The sequence below is a fragment of the Platalea leucorodia genome (assembly GCF_965183815.1).
Source record: "Platalea leucorodia genome assembly, chromosome: 6".
In the NCBI taxonomy this organism is placed as follows: domain Eukaryota; kingdom Metazoa; phylum Chordata; class Aves; order Pelecaniformes; family Threskiornithidae; genus Platalea; species Platalea leucorodia.
This window is the reverse complement of record NC_138828.1, coordinates 28,980,488-28,994,869: the sequence shown is the minus strand read 5'-3', so window position 1 is coordinate 28,994,869 and position 14,382 is coordinate 28,980,488. Positions and strand designations below refer to the sequence as shown.

The following is a 14,382-nucleotide window of genomic DNA, read 5'->3' as shown; positions in this document are numbered from 1 at the left end:
TCTGGCTGTTGACAAGCCATCCTATGCTCCCGGGGCTCTCCCTGTTTCTTTTCCTTTCTCAGGGATCCACCAGAGGCTATCAAATACGAAAGTCAGAAAACACGGCCCGGCTCAGGAAGCTTGTAAGATGCCGACCGCTGAAGGCGGGGAGCGTGTATTAAGGGAAAGAACCCGGCGTTCTAAAAAACAGCTTTTCAGCAAAACATACAAAAATTTAAAAAGTGTGTGTGGAGGGGAGAGAGCATGTGCGTGGGACCCCTGGGAAAAGGGAAGCATCGGCAGCAGAGAGGATTTTGCCGTGCTTTACCACGTCCCCCCGGCTCCAGCACCTCCAGCACCTCCACCCGCGGCTGCCGCGGTCCTGCCGCTGAGCGGCGCCCCGCCCCGCCTCAGCCGCCCAACATGGCGCCACCCCTGCGCCTCCGCTGCCGTACAACATGGCGGCGCGCTGCGCCGCCGCCGCCCGGAGACGGGCTACAAGCGCGCAGGCGCCGCTATTCCTTCCGGGGTCCAGAGCGCCACTATTTCAATGTTGACCCGCGCGTTTCCGCTTCCTCTTCCGGGTCCGGCGGCGCCAGGTATGGCGGCGGGAGGCTGAGGGCTGGCGGCGCCCATCCGCCCCCATCCGCGCCCCGGCGGCAGCTGGGGGCGGCCAGCGGGCCCGGGGGGCTGTGGTGAGGGGCCGGCTGCGGGGACACAGCTGCGCGGTGGAGAGGCCGGGCCTCCCCGAGCCTCCGCGGCGGGGCTCCCGAGAGGGGCCCGCGTCTCCCGGGCCGCAGCGAGCCTGTGCCCGGCGCTGCGGCGCTGGGCCCCGCCTCCCCCGGCTCAGCGCCCGCGGAGTGCCGGCCCCGGCGGCGGGGGGTTGCCCTGAGGGGCTCCGAAGGCGGCGGGCGCCTCGTCGGGGCGTTACTCCCTTGCGCCGCTGCAGAAGCGGGGTGCGGCGGGTTTCGCTGCCCGCGTCGCGTTATGCCGGGCCTGGAGAAGGCTCCGGCCTGGGCCTCGAGTGTGACTGACGCGGTTTGTTGTCAGGTGAGGTGGGAACAGGCAGAGCTGTGCTTGCTTCAGCTCGTTTTTCGGCCTTGCCAACGAAACTTACGTTGACTAGCAAACATGCAGTTGGCAAAGCTTTAAACAGTTTTCTAGAGGAGCGTGACATCATACAGGCAAGACCAGGGTGGTGGACTGCATTCAAGTTAGTTAGGATGAATCTTCATTGCAAATCACATTCTATCCACTGTCATGTGTTTGGTTTTTTGTTTTTTTTTAATGTACTTGTGTTGGCTGTCATTGATGAGGAAATGTTTTAATTTTAATCAATACAGAATCAGCAGCTGCTGATTCAGAGCTAGCTTGGTGCTTCAGTGCAGGTGATGCTGTGATACGTGAACTTCCATGTGGACATTGAGCCCTTAAACTAGTGCTGCTTTGTTTTTGACTAACATAGGTGTAAAAAATGGTTCAGCGCCTGACCTACCGCCGTAGGTTGTCCTACAACACAGCTTCCAACAAGACCAGACTGTAAGTAAGACGTAGTTTCTAAGAGAACTTAATTTTTAAGCAAGCTAAGTTTACGTTTTGATTGTTACATTAGTATTTTTCTGCCGTATTTAGGTCCCGAACACCCGGGAACAGGATTGTTTACCTTTACACCAAGAAAGTAGGGAAGGCGCCAAAGTCGGCATGTGGTATATGCCCAGGAAGACTTCGTGGTGTAAGTATTAGCCTTACTGGCATAACTTTTTTTTTTTTACAGCAACATTTTTTTTCGGTACAAAGAGCCTGTTCAGGTAATGTGCCTGTTTCTTGATGAATTCTTGTTGGAACAATGTTCTTCTTTAAAAATTTTTATCTGAATGTTGTGAAGTTTAACTGGTAAAACAAGCTTTGAAAGCTTAAAGAGTAAGTGCTTTTTAAATGCTTGTGGTTCTCATTGCTGTTATATCTGAACCTTCTTGTTCTATAAGTTGTAACTGGCTGAAATTTTTAGAGTTAGACTGAGGTGATTCTGTAGCACATTTAAAAGTCTTATTAGGTAGGCTTTAAAAAAACCCACGTAAGTCAGGTTTGACTTTCAGGTTTAGAAAAAAGGAATGAATGTTGTTACATGATATTTTTCTCCAAAATGTGTTCCTGGTTAGTGCTATTGCTCTTAACAGTGATGGGAATGCTTGAGTCATGTCTATCTTTGAGCAGTTCCTACACTTCGGAAAACAATCTTTTATAAACAGTTTTTTAACGATCAATCTATTGCTGAACCCCTGTGGTAGAATGAAGAGATCTGCTTAGGAGTGCTGGAGATGGCTTGTACAACAAGCTGTGACTTCAGTCACTTTTTTGCATCTTGAGTAGTCAGCTTCAGGTGGTGCTACTTTTTTAACCTATCAGAGTGAGTTTCCTTAATATGGATGTTACCCAAAATTACCATCTTACTATACACTTCTCATTTTTGCTTTCTGTAGGTTCGTGCTGTGCGTCCTAAAGTTCTTATGAGGCTGTCAAAAACGAAGAAGCATGTTAGCAGAGCCTATGGTGGTTCCATGTGTGCTAAGTGTGTCCGTGACAGGTAAGCTTACAGAAAGCTAACTTTATTCTTGAGGTTACTTCATATGAGATATTTGCATCTCACTGTTTTCATAATGTGGAACAAAATTTTGAAGATTCTTGTCTGACATTGGTGTAGTAAAATGGAGGGGGTAAGCATGGGGCACATGAGCAGTGATGTGTGTGATTTTTGCCCCTTGGATTTGAGCTAGTTGCTGCATGTGGAGCTCCTTTGTAGGGAGTTTATGTTCTTCGTGATTCCTTACTGCACCGTTGCTTTGGTGCTAAACAGTCTGCTCATTCTGGATTTTTATTTTATATTCAGCCCCTACAGTATAAAGATTTTTCTCTTCTGTTGTCCTGTTCTTTTGTCTTTTGCAGAGATAGTAGTGTAAGATCAGTTGAGCTTTTGGCTTCTTTGCGGTGTTTTGGGATTCAAAGATACCAATTGGTTGCATATTGAGCATCTTTATGTGCTTAAGCTTTAAGATGGCCTTTGCTGGGCCTCACTGAATTGAGTTTTACTGGGTAACAGCTGTACATCCTATACTTCCTTTGCAAGTTGGAGGAAAAAAGGTGTATTACAAAGAATATGTCATCTCTATGAACAGTAATCAAAGCAGATCTCCGGAGTCAGCAGTCTAATGCCAGTTTTTTCATCTGTAGTGCAAATCTTGCCTCCATTTCTTTTTTTTTTTTTGCTTGTGTGAGTTCTAAGTTAAATTGCATTAGGTGCCACTGAAGACAGGTTGTTACAGCTGCAGATACGTAGCATAACTTTTATGTATTAAAAGCCAATTTTTTTCTGACTGTTTTCCCAAACCCTTTGAGTTTGATAGATCATTTTTAATACATGGGTATGCCTTATTCTGCTTAAACTAAAAAGCACAGTCACCTCCTTCCCTGTAATTGGCAGATTTTCTCCTGTGTCTGTTTAGGCATCTTTGGTAGGTTTTGTGTACTGCAACAGTAGCCGTATATACTAAATGCACATGGAATGGCATTTTAATGTTCCAAGGCAGAAGAGCGTGTGGTATAGTTCTGTTTTTAACTTGAAATCATAAAAAGGCTGTTGATGTGACTACTGTCACTTAGGTCTGTCTGCATGGTGGCCCTATATGTCTTCCAGAAATAGTCATATTTAGGCATGACTTGACCTGACAGGGTTTTCTCTGTTTATGTGCAAGGAAGCTTTAATCCTGAGAGGGTAACTGTTCTTGTTTTGATAACTGGACTCACATAAGGTTTTCTTTAGCTCTAAGGAAGAGAGCTTACCAGACCACGACTGGTCACACCAATTCTGACTTTAAGAACAGCTAAATCAGTTTGCCAGTGAAGAGTTTTGCTTTTTACCTTTGAAGTTAGTGAAGGTGGTAATTTTTCCAGTGTTCAGCCATCAGGTATTATCTTTGCTTGCCTACAAGCCACTCACCCTAAATTTGCAGGCATGCTAGGCTGCCTTCCCCAAACTTCTACGTTCATACCGTGCCACTGTCCCTGTCTTTTGATGCTGGCAAGAACATCGATGGTTTCTCTTTTTATGTAATTGTGGAACTAACACCACATGTGCAACAAATGTTGGAGACAGCAAAACTAATTGTAACTTTGTCTTATTTTTGTGTTTTCACTTAAACGGCTACATGTCCTAAAGTTGTTGCTTTTCCTTTCCAGAATCAAACGAGCTTTTCTTATTGAGGAGCAGAAGATCGTTGTGAAAGTGTTGAAGGCACAAGCACAGAGCCAGAAGTCAAAGTGAATCTATTTGTAGTTTCAGCCCAATAAATGAAAGCTCCACTTTTCTCGTGTCCTGTCATTCCACGTGCTAGTCAAACCTGGTGAGAGCTGCTTCTCACAGCTTGTTAAATGCAGAACTGGGTTTTGGTGCAACAAAACCCTTAAGTGGGGATGCTGTGTTCTGTGCTGCCTGCAGACGGGGAGGTCAGGCTGGTGGAAGGAGGTCTGGTTTAACAGAACTGTCTCACAGTCCTGTGGAGGGGTTGGAGTAACTTCAAGCAATGCAATTTTTTGTTCATGGCAACTGCTGTGTATGATGACATCAGAGGACTTGGCTCAGAAGAAACTTAGGGATCTGAACAAGAAAAGCAAACAAAGGGAGACTATGACTAAAGACTGGAAGAGAGATTGTCAGATGAGGAAGAGGCGAACTAGTATGGGCCTAAGGTAGTTTGTTTGGTGTTTTTTTTTTTTTGTTTTGGGGGTTTTTTTTTTGTTTTTTTCAATAGTATGTGCTGTAGTTACTCAAATCTGAGGGTGGGGGGGAAGTGCCTGACTTCTTGAGGCCAGTGCTGTACCCACGAGATGGTTACATACTGCTACATCTGGGTCTCCTGGAAGAAAGCTGTTGTATTCTGTTTATTGTTAGGTGCTTCTTGGATCAGGAGTTGCAGGTAGGATACAAGCAGAGCTCCGGGGCCCAGGTGGGGTAGACCTTTAATGGCTTCCAGAGCTAGGTTTTAGAGTAGCAATTTAGGCCTCTGGTGTTGAAACTTGAAGCAAAGTTCTGTTGGATCTTTATCACTGAGGATGTAATGGTAATGTAAAAAGCAATTGTAAAAGGTGGCAATGGGCTTGTTCTGCTGCTTTGCTTCATTTTGTTGTGTAGAGAGAACTGTAAATGTGCCTCTGACACTACCCAGGAGTGCTTTAATGCACTCGGGATAATTCTTGCGTTACCCGTGGGTGCAGTGGTATTCCTCACCCCCAGCTCTGGATTTTGGAACTTTGTATGACAAGAAGTGGGTATCTATTTTCACCAATAACAAATCTTCAGGATTTTTAAATAACTATTTTTTCAAAAAGTAGTGAGCTCAACCACCGGAATAAGGAAGGAGGAGAAGTAATTACTGAGTGTGCAGGCTTACTGGGAGCATCGAGGATGCCATTTGAAGAGGTTTCTAACATCGCTTGTGGAATCTGCTCAGGCTGTGGCTATGGGAGATGCGTGCAGATTTTTCCTGACTGTACGCTGCCTGTTCACACCGTGCTTAGCTCTGAAGCGTGTCAGGCTGTGCCATCAGCCAAGAAACAGATCACAGAAAACTTGGGTTGATGAAAAGACCTGCCCTTTCGGCAGCAGCTAGCTGGGACCTTGGGTCAACTGCCTGCAAACTCACAGCGGTGGTGTTGGTGCCTCCTGGGTTTGGTGACAGGAGATGGCTGTGGTCCAGGATACCTGACTTAACACCATGCATGGTGAAAGGAGCTGTACCTCCCCAAGAACCTCTTGGAAATAATTCTGTCAATATTCTCAAAATGGACAAATGTTGCAGCTAACTCATATAGCTTTAAGTACAAACAGTTTCTCCTCAGATTGGGTTATGCTAAAACTTGTTCCAAAGGTTGTAGCTAATTAAAGGAGGTTTTAAGACTAACGGTACCCTGACATTTTTAGGTGCTATTACTATAGTTAGTTTACAAGGTTAAAATTTTATTAGTTCTTGCCTTACTGTGCTAGTACGAACTTCAGTACTTCGGTGAGCTGGAAAAATGGTTTTAAAGCAGAAGTGGCAAGTAGGGCAGGCGTGTCTAACCTGCCCCCAAAGCGCTCTTGTTTTACATCAAAAGCTGTGAGATTAGAGTTTTCCTCGGGGCTTTTGGAAAGGAGGCAAGATGGAGGGAGAATACTTCTGGAATAATTAGGAGAAATGTCATAAACATCTGTTGACAGGCAGATTGCACCGAGAGGGAGATTTTTCCAAACAGGAGGGCTAAGACTGAAAATGGCTAATTATAATGACGTGACAGCACTGAAAGGCAACCGAGGTATGAGTCAGGAGAAGTGGTATCACCACTGCAGGCAGAAATAAAAGCAGTTATTAGGCAAGCGTCGGTGAAATGGTAATAAGGCCCTTAATTTTTTTTTTTAACAGTTTTGAAAAGTAATTCTCCGAGCAGAGGGCTGCAGCGTAGGTATGGGGGTAGTCATTTGGGGCGCGACGCCCCTCAGGGCTGCCGGCGGGTGCCCCATGCAGTGGGCGGCAGGTCGGGTGGCTCGGCGAGGCGGGGCGTGCTCAGCTGCAGCCTGGCCTTCGAACATGTAACTGGGAGTGAGGGCTTGGTATTGAGGTGGTTTTTACTGCCTCTGTCCAGTGTTAAACTGTGTCTGCTGAAAGGCATCAGTCGTCTTATGTATGGGTGTTTGTCTTTTTTTTTTTTTCTTTTTTTTTTTTTTTTTATGGACCTGTTGTGTCTCTTCAGCTAGTGTTTGGGTTCGGTCCCTGGCTGTCAGGTGCCATTTCTGAAGGAAACGCTTCCCGTGCTGCCGGGAGACTTGACCTCAGCTCCAGTAAAGGCATAGAGAAGACAGGAACTGCTCTGGGAAGGGCTCTCCTCATCCCTATCCATGAACCAAGAGGAACTAGACAAGCTTCCACTCAAAACGGGGACTTTTTCTCCCCCGTGTGTTGCCTGGGTGCTTCCCTCCACACTGAGCCTCAGCTGAGGCTGGCTGGCCCTGCTGCCGGCCTGGGCCACGAGGTGTTTGCACGTGGAGAGGAGCGCATAAGATGGTTTGTGTACGCGCAGGTACCCGCTCGCTGTCAGCGGCTACCGCGTTGGGACACCTTTTCCCCTCCGGTCCCGGTGTGCCGCTGCTGGGCGCTCCTCCGGCTGTGGGCCAGGAACGACACCGCGGCGCAGGCAAGGGGCACCGTGGCCCGGCTCCCCGGCAAACACCGGGGCTCGGCGGCGGCTGGGGCCGGCGTCGCGCCGCCCCGCAGGGAGGCCGCCGGGAGCGGGGCCGGCGGCGAGCGCTGCTGCAGCCACGGGCGCGCCCGCGGCCCGGCGGCGGGAACCGGCGAGCGGCGGCCACGTGGCTGCCCCGCCCAGCCCGGGGGCGGGGCCCGCGCCCTTTGCCCCGCCCCCGGCCCCGCCCCAAGCGCCTCGCCGTTACCCAGCACCGACACGTCAGGGCTGTTGGGTCCTGGCAGGTGAATCAGATGGGTAGGTCCTCCGGCGGCGGGCGGACTGCGCTTCCAGGCGTTTTTACGCAGACAAAAAAAAGTCTGTGATTTATGTCGGTCATTCCCGCCTGGGCGTCCCTTTTGGGTGGTTTCGTTTAGATCGGCTTCTTTTTAACTGGTTAATTTAACCCTGCCAGGACGCGGCAGCCAATTTCCGTTTCCGCCTTCGTGTCCGGTGGCGGAGGGCGGCCGCGGCGGGGCGAGGCGGGCAGGGACCAGCGGTGCTGCGGCGGCTGTCCGTTGGGCCGCGCCGCGCCGCACCGCACCGCCGCCATGGAGACGCTGTACCGCCTGCCCTTCGCCGTGCTCGAGTGCCCCAACATCAAGCTGAAGCGGCCGAGCTGGGTGCACATGCCCTCGGCCATGACCGTTTACGCGCTGGTGGTGGTGTCCTACTTCCTCATCACCGGAGGTGAGGCCGGGGCCGGTGGGGCGGGCGGTGTCAGCGGGAGACCCCGCTTACGGAGTAGCTCTTCCTCTGCGGGGCGGGCTGCTGGCCCCTGCCCCGGGTGGCAGCGCCGCCGCCGCTGCTGCTGCCGACCACTTGTCCGGCTGCAAATCGGTCGTAAAAGGCGAACCTCGGCCAACTCCCTGCGGTGTTAAAGCAGTTCTCGCTGTTTGTCGCTGTCAGTCAAAGGTGATGCTTGCTTTTCTCCCCACAGGGATTATCTATGACGTGATTGTGGAACCTCCCAGCGTGGGGTCGATGACAGACGAACACGGGCATCAGAGGCCGGTGGCCTTCTTGGCATACAGGTAGGAGCAGGGCTCTGTCCCCCCCAAGTGAGGTGCTGCAAATGCCTAAGCACAAGGGAATAAACCCATCATAGAGTTGTGCGTCTGTATTTTTGAGCTCTCTGTGCAAGGCAGGATCTGTTCTATATCATTCCTGGTTTGCAAATATTTTAAAAAAAAACAAAAAAAGGCATTGAAATCAATGGAAATAGAAAAAGTCAGTCCTAAAACTTAGTCTAGTAAGAATAAAGTTTTGAGCTGGCAGTACTTCTCTTTCTTCCAAACCCTTGCTATTAAAGTTGAGTTTTATAGCGGACGCAGACACATTTGGTCGTATTTCATAGCCGCATACATAATGTTTGTGAAACTTTCGGTTCTGGCCTTTTAAACTCTAATGTAATTGGAACTCTTGTGTCTGAGGGTGGGGAACACACCTTTGAGTCTTTGAGTCTTTTGCTTCTATTGCTGAAAATAAGCTAGAGACTGCTTAGTAACAAATTGGTCTGAAGAGGGTTAAATCTACATTTGTAACTGTGATTTTTATGTGTGTGGAAACAAATAATGTTTTTCGGTAAATACCAAAAAAGTTCTTTGAATCTGTGAGGTCTGTGACATGCCTCATGCACAGATTTTTGACTTGGGCTAGATGTAGTGTATGTCTCAGACTGGCTTGGATTGTTGCAATGTAGGTGAATCAGGCTGTTGCAGGAAGTTGATAGCACTTTAGTACGATTCAGTGAAAACAACGTGAAAGAAGATGAAATTGTTTGTTTTCAGTATATGAGACAATAATGATAATCTTCATTTCTGTATTAGCATCCACAGTAGTTTCATCCATGCCGATTTTATGAGGTTGCTAGTATTGCTAATTACAAGGATAGGAAAGAGGTTCGGTGATTGTGGGAATCAGGAGACTCGTGATCCAGGTGCAATATTCTTTCTGCATCTCGGCTTCCCTTCTCTCCATCTGAGCTTTCTAAGAAGGAAATGCAGCAGCGTGGACTGACAGAGAGCCGGGACACTTTCAGGCTGGGTCCCCACAATCTATGTGCAGGCTCAGTGAGCCGGTAGCAAAACATACTGCAGGCAAGAACCACTTTTGCTGTGTGCTGGAACCAGTAGATGTGCTTCATGCGCTGACATAGTGCTTTGAGTGGGACTTGTACTGAGATGAGGATTCAGGCACTGCTGCCTAAACATTGGGATGGAAGTAAGACTTGGAAAGCTCCACGGCCCAGGGGTCATGGTGCCTCGAGTCATCTGTGAAACCAGGTGCTACTTTGGACTAGATATTTGTGAAAACTGATGAGCTTGCGTGGTAGCCATTAGTATACACAATTATGTATAAAACCACTAGTATGTTTGACTGGTCACCTTGCAGACTGTCCGTCCCGGAGATGAATTACATATTAAAGCCTTAATGGAACTGCATAACATCAGTTTCCATACCTACTTTTTGTTAGAAAGTCAGCCATTAAAGTTAATTATCCTGTGTATTTGTACAGCTAAAGCAGGTTGAGTGGATGGAGTTTGAAATATAACTAGTTTCCTTAAAACTAATTTTTTTCTGACACTCTCTTCTTCCCTTCTCCCCCCTTTTTTTTTTCTTTAGAGTAAATGGGCAATATATTATGGAAGGGCTTGCATCCAGCTTCCTCTTCACAATGGGTGGCCTAGGATTCATAATTCTGGATCGATCCAATGCACCAAATATACCCAAGCTGAATAGGTTTCTTTTGCTCTTTATTGGATTTGTCAGCGTGCTTTTGAGCTTCTTCATGGCCAGAGTTTTCATGAGGATGAAATTACCGTAAGTGATTTAATACTCTTTCAGCTTTTCTTCTCTTTTGTGGCTCATGTGTGCCTATGTTAAATTTAAGAGTATCGGAAAATACAATGAGGTATGCTAAAGATCTGCAGATTGGCTATAAGTTGCTCTTTTCCAACACTGTTTTGCAACAAGCTATCTTGAATGAAGTGGGATGCTTTTGGGGCCAGCTACTGTAAGATTGTGTTGTGGTTAAAAAAAGGTGACAGTTTCTGGTATGTCAGGAGATATGATTAATGAGTCTGACTTACAATGAATAAAATTCATTATATTTATTAGGTAGGGTGAGTATGTACTGGTCAGGTAAAAGTAATTACAAGATAGGGCTTTGAGGAGAAAAACAAGTGTCAAAGAACTTGAAGAAAGGCAAATGAGTACTTTATAGTGACAGTGTACATGAGGGATCATAACTAGAAGAACTGATGGCAGCAGTAATGAGTGTTCAGAAACATCCAAAGCAGTCCTAAAGTAAAGATGATGTCTCAGTTGTTTTTTTGGTTGTTTTTTTTTTTTTTTTCTGGAAAACTGAACGTAACGTTGAAGCATACAATATATGTGACGTTTTAATACATCTATATTCACAGATCAAGAAGTATGAAAGATCTGGACCTTTCAGGCTATGCAAAATCCAGATGTAGGATTTTCAATCTTTTTCCCCCTCTCTATTTCTCAGTCCATCTGTTTCATTTAGAATAGCTGAAACTTGACGTTTGGAGGTACTGGTAGTTAATTTCTGGAGTAGCTCCAGGAGGTGTTGACTTAACAATGACAGCCATTCCTTCTTTCTTAAATATCTTTTTAACCTCTGCAGTGTAGTTAAAATTTTTATTTCATGACACAGAAGTGATGGGTTCCCTGGCAGCAGGTAGCTGGATAGGGACCTGCTCAATATTTTCTTGCTTCATCGACGCTATATATTTTCTTGTTTCATCAAGTACACATGTGTCTTAACAGTTCTCTTTGTTAAGCTCATTAAAGAAACAGGGCTTCAGAGAAATGGAAGAGAAAGAGACCAGAGTTGCGTTGAATGCCAGAAAATGTCAGGTTATACCAAATACCTTAACACTGGTAGTTTGTGTAAAGGGTGCAAATACAGAACCTTTCATAGGGTGTAACCTGGGCTTCAAAAATTCCAAACAATTACTGAAGCTAGTTTGAGAACAGGCTAATCCATTTTCAGTGTTCATTGAAGAAAATCAACTGAGGAAGGAGCATGTAGTTAAGCTGGCCATTTTGTACCTTGGACAGGATTTATTGTTTTAAACAGCCTTGATCAGCAGAGTTTTTGGCAGTTGGAAGTTTTTGTTTTAAGACCATATGTCTCTTGATTTTTTGAGGAGTGCTGCCTGTGTTTGCTAACTTTTTTTCTAACTTATATTTTTTCTGTAGGGGCTACTTGATGGGTTAGTACCTCTTGTGATGTATGAAAGCCCGAACTGAATTTACTCCTCTTCATGAAGTGTTTAAGAAGAAGCAGCAAGAAACAAATTCCATAGTCACCATCAACAGGAGAGAGACCTGGCCATGAGAAACAACTGGGGAAAGAGTGCTTTCTCTGCAAACAAACTCTCACTATCAATGGCTGATTTGTAGTTTTGAAGCAATGTTTTATCATTTCTGTTGTAGAGCTTTTGAAAAGAGCAAGTTACCTAGTGGGGTTTTTCTTTTATATCCCAACTCAGTATGAAATAGAGAACCTATCTTTAGCTCTACCTGAAATAAGTATTAGCCATTGGCTTGACAGTTCTTTGTTGCAGGTCTGTCTCCTCTTCCCTGTGTGGGACAATTATATGTGTGAATCAGAGAAGAAACACCTGAAACGTTTCTTTCCAAGTTATAATTAGAAAATTAGTAACTTTGGATGCTTTACAGTCAAAATACAATGTGTCTGAAATGATTTCAAAGGCATCTTTTGCCTTGATATTAATGGCTCTATGTGAGCAAATCCAGACATGCACTGGGAAAGGCAAACTGTATGAATGTGCATTTCTTTTTGAAAAAGTGTACGAAAGGAGCCAAATAAAACTTATTTTCTAGAAAATTATTTTAATTCTATGCAGTTTCTGAAGCTTTTTTTGTGTGCATGGCCTGTTCTACATCCAGGCTTGAGATGCCATGCCATACCCTGACCACATAATTTCAGCTTTATTTTTCACTTTTGGATAATGATTTTTTTTTTTTAAATATCATATACAAGAAACCTCATATTTTCCATGAACTTGTACTGTATCCAAATGACATACTGTTAGCAGCAGCCAAGAAAACTTCTGAAGCTGGTGCTTTTTTGTGTGAGAGGCGAGGCTTCAACTTACTTTGTCTTCATTTTAAAAGATCGAATGTTACTATCACGTTTCATTGAAGTAGTGTATTGCATTCTGGGGGAAGGAAAGATCCCTCTAAATCTCCATAAATGTCTTTTTTGCAAGCCATATGTGTTTGAAGCACTATTTTCATCTGTATAATAATTGTCAGTGAGAAATGTTGTTTGTTCCCATAATTGTGAAGTATTACTGTTCACATATTGAGTCAAATTTCTGAGCTAGCTGTTAATCATCTGTCTTCAGGATATGTCACTTCCACTCCCTCATTCTTACATACAATGTGACTTCTGCATTTGCTCATCTTACATGTTTGTCATTAAGATTTAAGGTAGTTTAAGCTGTTTTATGAGGCTCATAACTGCGAAGTTTCCAGTCTTTTCAAAGCAGTTATCTTTTGGTCACTCTGGTTTTGGTGAGACATATGTTTACCTTCATGGGGGAGTGCTGATATTGTGTAAGTAAACAACTGGATACATAAGGCAACTTTTTGATACATCTGAGAGGGAAGTCAAACCAGGAAGTCACTTCACTGAGTATAATAGAGATCCCTCTGGCGCAGTACTTGTCCTGCTGCCGTCAGGTTCAGCCTCCGAGTTTGCAGCTGGTTCTAAATGAGCATTCTCTTAAACAGTGGCATTAATGGCATAGTTGAACGCCTGTGGTCTATGAAATAATTTAATTATAATTGCATGCTAGGTGACATAACCCGGAACAAATAAAGTGGACTTATAAATTGCAATGTAGAAGACAGTTTTGGGAGACAAAAACTAAGACGATGACTCTGTCTGCAACAAACAAGGTTAAATGATCCCTTATGTTTCTTTGGTCACAGGCTACGAACTAGATCTGGAATGATCCTCTGCCAAAGCATGAGGCACAGAGAGAACCAGGAAAACAAATGCAAAGCAGAAGACAGACCACCCAGAAATTAGGAGTGTGCTAGGTAGGAAGATGTCAGAACGCACAACTGGAGATTGGTTCGTTTTGGATGTGGGTTGGAGGCTTCTTGGTCACCCAAGAAAAAATTTCTACTGAGCACTGTCAAATAAACTGCGAAGAAGAGGTATTGCTATGTGTTATAGGAATCCCATTTTCAGTTAAAGTAAGGCTGGTATTTTCTGTAAATGTCTGCTGTTCTTTCTAGGTAACAGCAGGTGGCCTCTACTGCAGGGGTTTTGGATAGTAATAGGAATATTTCAGTGACTGAAAGAAAACTTCCTGTAAGTAGTGACAACATCCATCTGTGTTTGGTGCTCATATCTTCTAGGGTGAACTGAACTAGATTGTGGGGTGGGAAATTAAAACCAAAATTGAAACACTGTGATAAAGGTAAAGCAGAGCTTATAGGAGCACATCTTTCCATGATTAAAAACAGAAGTTTGGCCTACTTCCAAATGCAACAAAAAGAGTCAGGCTGAAGTGTAGAGGTCTTGATTTTCTGGCTTTGTTCCTGAAGAAAATACTGAATCCATGGCTCCGCCGTAGGCTTCAGTATAATCTCTGAGTGATGATGCCTAGTCAATAGTGTCAGGAAGAGATACATAACCTGTGTAGCTTTTGAAAGTTAGTATATACATCCCTTAACAATCCAAATGATCTTATACTTCATTGAGTTAAGCTGAAAAATACCTCTAGATAAAAAAGACCAGACATTCTGGTTTCCTTTTTTTCCCCCTCAATACTTTTTCCAGCCTTCTGCAAATTGTGCGACAGTAACATAGAATCATAGAATCAATTATGTTGGAAAAGACCTTTAAGATCATCAACTCCAACCATAAACCTAACACTGTCAAGTCCATCACTAAACCATGTCCCTAAGCACCACATCTACCCATCTTTTAAATACCTCCAGGGATGGGGACTCAACCACTTCCTGGGGCAGCCTGTTCCAGTGCCTGCCTACCCTTTCGGTGAAGAAAGTTTTCCTACTATCCAACCTAAACCTGCCCTGGCACAACTTGAGGCTGTTTCATCT

The 14,382-nt window shown here is 45.1% G+C and overlaps 2 protein-coding genes across 3 annotated transcripts; both read left to right on the top strand.

The window, feature by feature from the left end:
• Positions 1 to 465: 465 nt before the first annotated feature.
• RPL34 (ribosomal protein L34) lies at positions 466 to 4,340 on the top strand. 2 transcript variants are annotated; one of them, XM_082315318.1, is made up of 5 exons: positions 466 to 578; positions 1,445 to 1,518; positions 1,612 to 1,711; positions 2,460 to 2,563; positions 4,213 to 4,340. In XM_082315318.1, exons 2-5 carry the CDS (start codon positions 1,454 to 1,456, stop codon positions 4,295 to 4,297), a joined length of 354 nt encoding a protein of 117 aa, XP_082171444.1. In that variant the 5' UTR covers positions 466 to 578; positions 1,445 to 1,453; the 3' UTR covers positions 4,298 to 4,340. The 2 variants fall into 2 exon arrangements, with proteins under 2 accessions (XP_082171444.1, XP_082171445.1); XM_082315319.1 differs by lacking the exon at positions 466 to 578 and adding an exon at positions 820 to 1,029.
• Positions 4,341 to 7,513: 3,173 nt separating this feature from the next.
• On the top strand, positions 7,514 to 13,056 carry OSTC (oligosaccharyltransferase complex non-catalytic subunit). Its single transcript, XM_082315005.1, has 4 exons — positions 7,514 to 7,935; positions 8,186 to 8,279; positions 9,871 to 10,068; positions 11,476 to 13,056. The coding sequence occupies exons 1-4, from the start codon at positions 7,797 to 7,799 to the stop codon at positions 11,492 to 11,494; spliced, it is 450 nt and encodes a 149-aa protein (XP_082171131.1). The 5' UTR covers positions 7,514 to 7,796; the 3' UTR covers positions 11,495 to 13,056.
• The last annotated feature ends 1,326 nt before the right edge of the window (positions 13,057 to 14,382 follow it).